Source organism: Miniopterus natalensis, chromosome 4 (assembly GCF_054644295.1).
Source record: "Miniopterus natalensis isolate mMinNat1 chromosome 4, mMinNat1.hap1, whole genome shotgun sequence".
NCBI lineage: Eukaryota > Metazoa > Chordata > Mammalia > Chiroptera > Miniopteridae > Miniopterus > Miniopterus natalensis.
In genome coordinates this window covers 30,207,304-30,219,721 of record NC_142084.1, presented here as the reverse complement: position 1 = coordinate 30,219,721, position 12,418 = coordinate 30,207,304, and the positions used below count along the sequence as shown (strand labels likewise).

The 12,418-nt window shown below is 35.3% G+C and overlaps 1 protein-coding gene across 3 annotated transcripts in view; it reads right to left on the bottom strand.

Moving 5' to 3' along the window:
• The window catches only part of INTU (inturned planar cell polarity protein), a 57,539-nt gene that overhangs the window by 18,247 nt on the left and 26,874 nt on the right, over window positions 1-12,418 (bottom strand). For 2 of the 3 annotated variants that reach the window (XM_016203323.2, XM_087816476.1), the window contains exons 4-7: window positions 10,156-10,362; window positions 5,119-5,237; window positions 2,555-2,644; window positions 173-250 (exon numbers count right to left, since the gene is read on the bottom strand). In XM_016203323.2, the coding sequence (XP_016058809.2) occupies window positions 173-250; window positions 2,555-2,644; window positions 5,119-5,237; window positions 10,156-10,362 (494 nt within the window). The remainder of the gene's footprint in view (window positions 1-172; window positions 251-2,554; window positions 2,645-5,118; window positions 5,238-10,155; window positions 10,363-12,418) is intronic. The other variant, XM_016203324.2, reaches the window with a different exon arrangement.

The window sequence follows — 12,418 nt, the reverse complement described above, 5'->3', positions numbered from 1 at the left end:
ACTGCCTAGAGCTGTAATAAAAACCAATGATAAAGGATGAGAAAATAAGAAGGGAAAAAAAATCAAAACTCAAACAATTAACTTGCCAACCAAGGAATAGTAGTAGTAAGTGCAAAAGGTGATTGAGAATCACACACTTAAAACTTGAGATTCAATTCAAAGAAGTACTTACCTATCTAAAGAACCATACATAAATTTTAAGGTTTGGGCAACATCTTCTATCATATTCCTTAGCTGAGGAAGAGGAACTCTAAAAAAAATCAAAATCATTTCTTTACTTATAACATAATCAAATGATGCATATCCGAAAGAAGCAGACCAAATTTATAGCCTCTACTCAGTTCCTCAGCTGGTCCTTCCTTTCCCCTCTCTAATGACCTTTGCTGCCTTTATCTTGCCATTGTATTTTGTTTCTCTTTTGCCTTTTGGGCTACTACAAAAATAAAGACAAATGTTTTACCCTGCCACTACATCCTAAAGTATCTTATGATGGATGTTCTACAATTCTTTTAAACCCACACTTACAAAAACCCCCAGCTTTTCCTTTTCATAATCCAACCCACTGGCTTCAGGAAGACTCTCAGCAGAGTCCTATGCTATTTTTATATAAGGGACTTGAGCATCGGCAGATTTTGGTATCCCTGAGGGGTCATGGAACCAATCCCCTGCTGGTAGCAAGGGATGACTGTAGTCCCTTTTTAGACAGAAAAACACACATTAGCTGGTTAAAGAGAGCCATCATCTAGTATATGTCAAAGCACCATTATCCCTTCGTGTTAAAATTTTTGAACCCTACATTTATGACAGATCATATCTCTGTTGAAAAGTAAAGTCACCTTCAAAACATAATCCTTTTGATATTTTTCACTGTAGCCTACTTTAGAGTTCCTGTTTGTGGTGTTAAAACAGGTCCATAAATTATGATACTCTTCCCCTCAAGAGATGGTGCTTAATTCCTTCCCCTTGAGCGTGGGCTAGAGTGGAAATGATAGTGTATCCATTCTAAGACTAAGTTATAAAGGTCTTGCAGCTCCCCCCTCTTTCTCTATTTTGGATCTTGCTTTGGGGTAAGCTCACTGACATGTTGTGAGGATGCTCAAGCAGCTCAATGGAGAGGTCCATGTGACAAGGAACTGAGGCCTCCTGACAACTGCCATGTTTGTAAGGCATCTTCACATTGTATCCCTGGCCTACATTTTGACTGCAGTTTGGAGAGAGCCTGTGCTGGAATCATCCAGCTAAATTGTTCATGGATTCCTGACCCACAAAAATACTTATGAATAATGTTTACTGTTTTAAGTCCCTAAGTTTTGGAGCAATTTGTTATGTAGGAAGAGATAACTAATACACTGTTATATAATGAAAGAAATCTGGTTAACAAAGTCATTAGTAATTAGAAAATAGTCATATTTGTGTTCAGATTGACTGGATAATGCATTTTTGGGGTCTAAGGCAAAACACTAAAAGAAAATTTGTCCAAACTTGTCTTTAAAGTTGTGTCAGTCACATAATATAGTATTTATTTTACATTTGGTTACTAATTGGTAGACAATATGTGATGATTTTCTGGACCAGTAGGGAAAACTAAAGTGCGTATAATAGTTTAATAGAAATTGACCAATTCTTAAAGTAGGCAAGTCTCTAAATTACAAGTTTTACAAATCACTGAATCGGGACATAGACTAGTCTACCAGTAGTTAAATCCATCTCTTTGGGGCTGCTCTTCATATTCCTACCCCATTTCCTCTAGCTTTTCATGTGCTAAGACATTAGGGAAGCAATGTAGTACTAAAACTCAGACAGACTCTTGTTCAGTTTCCAATTCTGCCTCTTGCTGATTATGTGACCCTTGGCAAGTTATTTAGCCTTCTCTTCATTTTACTTTCCTCATTTATAAAATGGAACCAGGAATCATTAAGTCCATTTGGAGCTGACCTTGAAAATTAAATGAGATTAATGAATGTGAAGTACCTAATGCAGTTCTTAGGTACATGGTCATTGTCAATATCAACCCCTGCTCTTACGTCCAACTATTAAAATAAGATATACTTTAAAATACTTGCAAACAAGATAAGAAGGAGACCATGATATTATAAGATGTACCATTAGAGAAGTCACTTTAGGGTTAAATATTCCTTATTTTGCCAAAGGTGCTCAAAATCAGGGCAAAACACCTTTCTGCTGACCGTAATTTGCCAAATCTCAACAGTCAAAAACTATAAACACTGTAAATGTGCAAAATCTAAACCATGGTATTGTCTAAAATTTGACGAGAGGACAAGCTCGTCTCTCAGTCACCTCTACTGGCAATATCGCAGAAGAAAGTGATTGACTGCCCCACCCTTACCAATTGGTCCAGTGGGCCCTCCTGCCCCTTTCTGCACTATTCATATCACATTAACACAAGTAACCACTGTACTAGTACAACAGACCTTTAAATTATAAAGCTGTTTAAGGAGTTTGCCTTTTGATGAAAATGTCATAATTTTAATGAAACAGACTTTGTTATCATATTTGAAAGATGATTTTAAGGTAAATAAAACTCTCCACTTACTCTTCAGCAGGCAGGCCAATTAACAACAGCTTGTCAGATTCCTTCCAATAAGCCACATGAATTTGTTTCCCATTTAAAAGAAGGGATGAGCTGAAAAAAAATAAAGTAAAAGTAAAGTTAGAATATCTTTAAAGGTTATAAAATTATAAAGTCATTCAGGAAAGACTGCATATGGTATGATTTAAGAACTGCACGCTTAATGAGCACATATCTTGGCATATCCCTAACTGCCACACAGAAAAGACAAGGAATTGTAGGACAACAAAAATATATTCTGAAATATTTTTTTAAAACCACACAAAAACTCAAACAAAAGTAGACCCATTATAGAAAAAAAGAAAAGAAAAATAAATTCTTTTGCTAACATTGACTATACATTTTTTTTTTTCCAAAAGAAAGACTCCATTGCAGTGGATAATTTAACAAATTGTGTCTGCTTGCCTTCCTATGAACAGGATTTACTAAGAGATTACAAAGAAAAGGGGAAGACATGGTCCCAGCTTACAAGATAATAATTCATTATGGGACACAGATACAGAAACAGATAACCAAAATATAAGTCATATTTAAATGTGTTTCTTACAGAAACGTTTGTAGTGATAGATGCAGTCATCATGGTGGTGGTTTCAATGTCTATTCCTATGCCAATACAGATCCTGCTGTACATTTTACATATGTGCAGTTTATTGGACTTCACTTATAGGTCAATGAAGGTGGAAAACAAATTAAGTGTGTTATAAAAAGAGACAGAATCATAAACTATGAAAACAGAAAAAACTATTCCTTTTTAGAGTGTGGGTATGTGATGGGAAGAAGATAAAATAAAAATATATTTGGTGTTTTCTTTCTTTAAATGAAAATACATACATCAGTCTTTACCTGTTGAGTCCTTAGGATATAGTGTACCTTCTATACTGTGGATGTGTGGGATTTTAAATATGAATTGCTAAATAGATGGTTTTTTTTCAAAAAGGATATGACTTTTGGCTTGAAGTTTAAAAATACATATATATTTAGACAGACGTTAAACTCTTAGTCAGACATTAATATTACTATAGCTTGAAGCAGTGTATGCAACAAGACACACACGTTGCTAAAGAATCCCTGAAATAATAATTATTTTAATACTTGTTTCACAAAAAAGTTTTTCTGCCTATATTTAAAAGCAAACCCACATGGAGAAATTTAAATCAAATTTTCCTTCTAATAAGATTAGAAAGGAACCATGCACCTTGAACACATTATGCTAAGTGAGAGAAGTGACAAATAACCACAAATTATGATTCCATTTACACTAAGTGTCCAGAATAGGGAAATCTACAGAGACAGAATGCAGGTAAGTGCTTGTCTAGGGCTTAGGGTGGGGTAGGTGGGCTGATAGCTAAAGGTTGCAGGTTCTCTTTTTGAAGTGATCAAAATGTTCAAAAGCTGACTCTGGATGGTTGCACATATCTGAGAATATACCAAACCACTGAACTGTATGATATATGAACTAGATCTCAATAGGCTGTTTAAAAGCTAAAAGGAGGCTTGCAGCATGCTTTTATGCTTGCAAATGCATACGAAGTGTATACACTAAATGGAATCTCAGTTACTAGTGTCTTGGAAGTTAACTAATACTTTTTATATACACACTATATTAAAAGTCCCACAGCTAAACATGAATTTTACTTAGAAAAACAAGGAAATTTTTCTTCCTGTTGTCTTGCAGATCCTCCTTCTTTAAAAACAACAGAGGTGTCATTTTTACCAGAAAATGGAAAAAAAAAGTTAAAGCCTAGAAAAATCCAACTTGACATTTTATCACTATTTTAGGGCTCTTAAATTTTGAGATAAACTGTTTTTGTAAAGTCAAAGATTGTTGAAATATTAAGGAAGAAAATGGCTTATACTTCATATATTTTATGAAAAGAAAAACCAACCCCAAAACAAAACTTAAAAGCTTTGAGCCCCTTCTTCCCATAAGTTAACTATAGCATTTCAAAGTCAGGGCTAGATATGTCAATGGGGAATGGTTTATTTTGCTATATAATTGACTATATGATGCATTTTATTTTTCCAAAAATTATTTGACATCAGTCTTGCTTATCCATCACTGAGAAAAACTTACACAGACGATACCGCACTCTGAATATGCCCCCTAAAGTGTATTCTGTATTTTTCTATCGTAAGAACCATATGGAAAAAATAATCATTTAGTCCTTACCAACCACAAACATATCACCTACCCAGCAAGTTAACAAGATAAAATCATGAAAAAGCCAAGACTTATCATTGTACTTGAGAGATACCACCTTCATGAAATAAATTTTGAAGTATAGGTCATAGTTCAACTTTGTGATATGAAGTGTGCCAGAACAACCAGTTCTACAGCCATATTGAGACCCTACACTTTAAATAGATTCTGGTAGAAATAACAGGTGAGAAACAAAGTATCTGCAGATATATCTACATTATACATACAAATATATTTGTATAATAGATACTTGATTAGCATTTTGTCAGAATCAAGGTAAAAAACTTGAAAGAAAAAGAATTAGAGCTAAATAAAAATCAGTTATTACCTAGTAACTTGTGTCCCAGTTACATTTTCCAGCATGTCACACAGTGTAAGAAATATCCCTCTCACACTTTTAAGTTTCTGAGATGCATCAGATACTGGATAATGATAAAGAACTTCCTGCTGTTAAATGAAAACAAAGAAAAATGATCACACTCCTCAATTTTTCCATTTTTTGTCATGGAAAGTTCAGAGTTTATATTAAAACAACAACAACAACAACAACAACAAAAAGAACCCTTTCAGCTTCAGTGGGAGTTTTACTCAAACATAAGAAGAGAAATATGCCTGGAATTTTAACATATTTAAAAGACTGTCAAAACTGGTCATGATACCAAAATATATACTAAGACACTAATTACTTGGAAAGATTTCAGTTAATTTCAAACCATGTTTTAAACTTTAATCTCCTTTATAATAAATTCTAATACTAATATTTTATTATATTTCATTATACAGATATTTTTACCCCCTGTAGTTAATATCTACACATGTAACTTTTAGGAGTCTTTATATTTAATTACTTTCATATTGACTTTAAAAAGATCATCTTTTTCACTTTTGGTGAATTGTTAAATTATTAAATATTTAAACTAAAGATAATACTGAAATTAAAACGTGAGAACACAAAACTACATTAGAGTAGTGCAGACAGGAAGAAAGAAGTATCATGATATTATAAAATTGTACATGTCTTATATTTGTACAAATTAATCTGAACGAAATCTTTAAAAGACAGCATATTTTAAATTATGGAAAATACTAGATCTATAAGATAATTCTCAAAATGCTTACTACTTTTCCATTTCAAGAAGAGACTGTTCCCAGGAAACATGCAGTTTTAACAAAATAACAAATTTCAAAATTAGGATGTCCTTTGTGCTAAACTTTTACACAAAGGAATGAATCATTCTGGACCTCACTTTTTTACTTACTTAAAGCAACATGCCATTTTTCTTACAAGGCAAATAAGAAGCAGGCAAAATAAAAATTTCCAGATAGAAACCTTGAAGAATTCAGAGTAGCTTCCACTAATACTGTTCACTGGCAATAAACATAAATATAGCCACTATTAAATATAAAAATAAAAATATAAATATAGCCCAAATTCCTAAAATATCAATCTTTTCCTTAGTTCTCTATCTCTTTAAGACTGTTCTACATCTTGCTTTGGTCTCTTTTTACACGAAATTACATGACATGGTGTGTATATGTCTTGGCAACTTTTACATTAGAACAAATATAAATAATGACAAACTGTACACATCTGCTTTTTATACTTACTAATAAGCACATTCACTATATGCAAATTGCTATGGAATGTATTGGCCAAATACACTCTGCCTAACAAATCATCTTGCAATATTTCTAATGTAAAAACAGTTAAACACTTTATCTCTAGACATTAAGTCAAACATCAGTTAAGATCTTCTGTTACGTCTACTTAATGCATTTAAAACTGCTAGTAAATGAACTGTATTTAGTCAAATAACAAACACCATTTTAAACAAATAACCATACTTCCTTTGATTCGTTTTGTGAAATTTTCAAGTCATGTAATTCAAAGAAAGCAAGCTTTTCTTAAATATGTAACTCACATGAAAACAAAATGACCCTATGACATTTTATTGTAAAATAAGTCATACCAGAAAAAAAAAAGGTCCTTTAAGGAAATCTCTATTCCACCTGCTGCAGCTACCAGTGTGGAAAGCCTCACTGTTAAAGGCCTGGCAAGCTTGACAATTCCTAACCAATTTAATTAGCTGTATTTTTAAGTGCTTGTTAGCAGCATGCATTTGTAGCAGCTTCCAGTCTATTCAATGAGAATAAAAAGCCTCTCTTGATCACAGTGTTGATACAGGACTGTACACAGACAGAAACCTGTTCATTTGAGAGACATCTACACACTTTCCCATGGAAAGAAAGGCAAGGATGACAAAAGGCCTCAGCAGTATCCTACTCTAAGACAACCTAGAATGAGTCAGGGTGCTACCATCCCAGAAATTTGTTGTGTGTTTTACACAATAAATGGTTAAACCTCATTTGTTTTAAAGATATAAAGTACTAATCACACATGCAAGAAATTAGAATTATTAACTCTAGGTTTCTAGGCATTTCAGAACACAGAAGGTAACAAATTTCAATTTGTTATTTGTTTCCATTTCAATTATTGACTAAATATGACATATGAAGAAGCTACACAAAGGAATACACCCTTTGGATAAAAAGGCTTTGGCATTGAGAATACAGACTGAAGAGATTTCAAAAGCAAAGAAATGTAAATTAGGTGAAAACTTTTTAGATCCCACTTCTGCTCTAAGCATTATGGTAAACTAGATGCTTTGAGAGACCCTTGCACTGTAAAAGAACTAGATCCATGGTCAAAACATAAAACTGTTCAAACTGATGGATATGTAATAAGTAGAGGGGTTTCTAAGGACACCCTCTCCATACCTTTCCATACCCTCTTCCTCACTTCTGCAGAGCAAGCTGGGGCATCAGCTGGTAGTGGTGAGTGGTAGGTGGAAAGACAGAGGCAGGGTTGTCTTGAGGGCTGATACCTAGCATAGCTCTGATCAGGACACTGAGCACTGGGCCAGTGGCTCAGTAGGTGAGCTAAGCTTAAGACCAGTGTGTTAAACCCAGATCCTTGAGTAAGGCTGAACTGCCCCAGTAGCAGAAGCAGAAGCAGCAAATTCTCTCTGGAGGAACACATTCCTACTTTAGAACCACAGGACTCCCAAAGATAAAATCAAGCAGTAGGCTTAGCTAGTGATTTCCAAGGATATAAGAAGGAAAGCCACCAGAAGTCAGAGTCCCTTCAGGACACAGAGACAGTGGAATGGGCAGATTCAGAACAAAAAAGAACTCTGTATGAAATGCTTAGAGATATAAAGTATAGAATCACGAAGATGAGCAAGCAACAAGAGACTACCAGGAACAGCATGGCAGATCTGGATGCATAACAGTTAAAAAAAATTTCAGAAACTTCTAAAAATAAAAATGTGACTGTTTAAATAGAAAACAAAATGGGGAGGTTAAACAATGCTATGGACATAGCAGAAGCAATAAGTTGAACAAAGAAAATAAAAGAAGTCTTACAGAGTAATGACTGACAGTAGACTTAACAGCAGTTAGGGAAGTCAGAAGACAATGGAATGCTATCTTCAAACAGATTAGAAAAAATTACTTTTTACCTGGCTGGCATAAGTAATACTATGTGTTGACCCCATCTTCTTCCTGGCTACAAAGGAAGGGTATATTTCTTACCTCCTTGCACCAGGAGAGACCATATAAACAGTTCTAGGCACTGGAACATGAGCAGAAGTGATATTGCTACCTTTAAGCCAGGCCTCTAAAATGTGCCATATCTCTTCTCACTTGGCCAACTGGATGCAAAAGATGCAACAGAGGACTGGGAAGCTCTTGGGAATGATGGAACCACTAGATGAAGGGCTTGAATCACTGAGCCACACGGCCAGGAACGTTAACATTGAAATGAGAAATAAACTTCCATTATGTTAAGCCACTGAGACTGAGGGTTATTTATAATAGCGATTGGCCTATTCTAACTGATACAGTAGAATTATAAACCTACCTTTCAAAAAGGGATGAAAAACACATCAACAGATAAATAACAAAAACAAATTATCACCCTGGCTGGTATTGCTCAGTGGTTAGAGCGTCGGTCCATGCACCAAAGGGTCATGGGTTCAATTCCTGGTCAAGGGCATGTACTTGGGTTTCAGGTTCGATCCCGGGCCCCAGTCAGGGAGTGTGTAGGAGACAACCAATTGATGTGAACTCTCTCACATCTATATTTCTCTTCCTCCCTCTCTCTTTCTCTCTCTCCCCCTCATCCCTCCCTTCCACTCTCTCTAAAAATCAATGGAAAAAAATGTCCTCAGGTGAGGATTAACAAAAAAAAAAAACCTACAAAAAACAATTTATCACGAACAGATTTTCACTAAAAAGAAATTCCTAAAATATATGTTTTAGGAAGAACAAAAAATGATCAAGTAAGGACAGTCTGAGATGTGAGAAAGATGAGTAAAGAAATGGGTAAGCATGTATATAAATTTAATATATCTTTATTGATTTCAGAGAGAGGAAAGGAGAGGGAGAGAGAGAGATAGAAACATCAATGATGAGAGAGTCATTGATCGAGCCCACAACCCAGGCATGTGCCCTGACCAGGAATCGAACCCTGACTGCCTGGATCCTAGGTGGATGCTCAACCGCTGACCCATGCCCGGCCAGGCGGCATATATGTAAATTTAAAGAAGGTTCATCTCTAGGAAATATTATGAAACATCAATTTCATAATATATTTTATACATTTTATAAAGTATAAAGTATAATTATTATTAGTGATAATTATGCCCAATTTGTGGAATTAAAAACAATGATGACACTAAAATATTGATGACAATAGCATGGAGGTGAAGAGGGGATGATTGAAGTTAAAGCATACTAAGGGCTGAAGATAGTGTTTAACTTTAGAATCTGATAAGACAGCCCGGCCAGGTGTCACTCAGCAGTTGAGCATCAATCTAGGATCCAGGAGATCTCGGTTCCATTCCCAGTTGGGGCACATGCCTGGGTTGTGGGCTCAATCCCCAGTTGGGGGCATGCAGGAGGCAGCTGATCAATGACAACTCTCTTATCATTGATGTTTCTATCTCTCCCTTCCTCTCTCTGAAATCAATAAAGATATGTATTTTTAAAAAATCTGATAAATAGAGTATACAACAATAATAATAATGACACAAGCAACCAAAAATAGGTGAGCATCATGGAAAGCATCATGAAAAAATCGGTTCAAATAGAATTTTTAAAGAAGACAGCAGAAACAGACTCAGGTATTTCACTAACCTCTACAAATGGACTCATTGAGCCTGTCAATTAGAAAACTGCAATTAGAAGAAGAGATATACCAAAACCATAAAGACACCAAATGACTGAGAAAAGTGCTTATTCTTCACTCGGAAGACTATACAAGGTCCTTCCACTTTCCCTGCGCTTTTGAGAAGACACTCACCTCCTCCTTTGAGGTCTCGGAGTCCAGCTGTAGTGTGAGATACATAACCACATGAGGGCTGTTTAGCACATTTTGCTGGATACCTTCAGCCTCTTCTCCCCATAGAAGTTTGACTAAGTCACCTTCTGTGTTCGACTGTGCCTTTTTCTGTCTTGGTTGAGTCGTTTCCTTTTTCACAGCATATGCATTTTCTAATGTCAGTTTCACCTTTAAAAATTAAAACAACGTGTTGATGTTCCAACAAGGGAAAATCAGCTGCAGTCAAAGGAGGCTCTCTAAGTGCACATACACTCAGGTATGCACAGCATGCAGAGACGTCATCCTACAGCATGGGCTCCCTGGCTCCTAGCCCAGTGTCTGGCTCACAGTACTACAAATACTGAGCAAGAATGTATAATTCTCCGTACAAAAATTCATTTGTTTATACTTAATCATTGTATTGTAAATTGACAACAAAAATGAGAAATGGCCTAGAAAAAAAAATGAGTGTGATCTGACAGTGTAATAAAGACCAACACCATATCGTGAGCACTGATAGCACTGACTCCTCTGGGGAAAGTAAAGGAGAAGATTCAGGGTTAAAAGCGACTCATACACCAGAGTTAGCACTCCTTTCAAGTGAGGTGATGCTCAAATGTTCTCTTAGACATTCTAGGTAGTCCTTTAAAATAAAGGCTAAGAAGAGTAAAAACAATCAATGTGCTGGATCATGGACCATGGCCCCAAGAAGATTACCTATCAGTTTTATCAAGACAGTTTTCATTTCATGGCCTGATGTCCAACCAGATTGGTAAATGTCCAGGATGTGGCCTTTTTCCAGTTGCTGAAAGGATCTTCCACTCTTCAATGACCTTTCCTTGAGATATGTGTCTAGATGGGTCGGCCAAAGATAACTCACTCATTTCAAAGCCCCAGTGTATATCTTGACTAAAAGGAGTTTTCACTATACTGTACTAAAAGAAGCTTTAAATATTCTTAATTTTGTGTAGCAAGGACATCATCACAAGCTAGAGAGGAACAAAGTATTCCTGATGTTTAAAATCTAATCAGAGTACAGAAGAGTAAAATGGGACATGCAAACTATAACAATCCATAATTTTAATTTTAAACATTAAAATGTAGTTACTCTTTTAAAATAAGATTAAATTTTAAAAGTCACAAAATAAATTTGTGCTTATAAAGAAAAAGGTCTGGTCAATATATATATGTGTGTATATATATGTATGTATGTATATATATTAAATATATATATTTAAAATATATTTTTTTAAAAAAAAATATATCTTTATTGATTTCAGAGAGAGGAAAGGACAGGGAGAGAGAGAGATAGAAACATCAATGATGAGAGAGTCATTGATCGAGCCCACAACCTGGGCATGTGCCCTGACCAGGAATCGAACCCCAATCGCCTGGATCCTAGGTCGACGCTCTACCGCTGAGCCACGCCCGGCTGGGCTAAAATACATCATTATTGATTTCAAAGAGGAAGGAAGAGGGAGAGAGAGAGAGAAAAACATCAATGATGAGAGTCACTGATTGGCTGTCTCCTGCACACCCCCCACTGGGGATCGAGCCCACAACCCAGGCATGTGCCCTGACTGGGAATCAAATTGTGATCTCCTGGATCACAGGTACCATGCTCAACCACTGAGGCATGCTCGCCAGGCTAAATATACTGTATACTTTAAGAAAATCACATTGTACAATCTAGATATGTACAATTTTAATTTGTCAAGCATACTTCAATAAAGTTGGGGAGGAAAAATAAGTCTAGTCAATATTTAAAAACAGATACAATTGTTTGTATGCAGTAAGTTGCATTTGGGGGTAAAACATCTAAAAATTTATTATCAAGACAATAATCCTATTTTTAGAAATTTATTGCGAGAGGTACCATTTTCAAGGCCAACCTTAAATATACGATAAATACTAACACATTAGGAACTCTTTTTAATATTGAGCTTTATATATTTATATATTTTTATCAAAAATTATAAGCATATTATTTTTAAAAATTCATTCATAATCCCACCAGCCCATCCAATGGTTGTTTGTATTATACTATAAAACAAATCTGCTCCAATGAATAAAACCTTCCAAAAGAAAAATATCTAGATGTCTTCTTTTTTGTTGGCAAGGAGTGACTATTTATGACTGTGTTCAATTTTGCTAGCTGTAACTGTCTGTAGCATTTCAGGGGCACTAAGCTATTTTTGTCTACCTAAAGTGAGTTAAATTACATAAGCATCTTTTCTAAAATAAG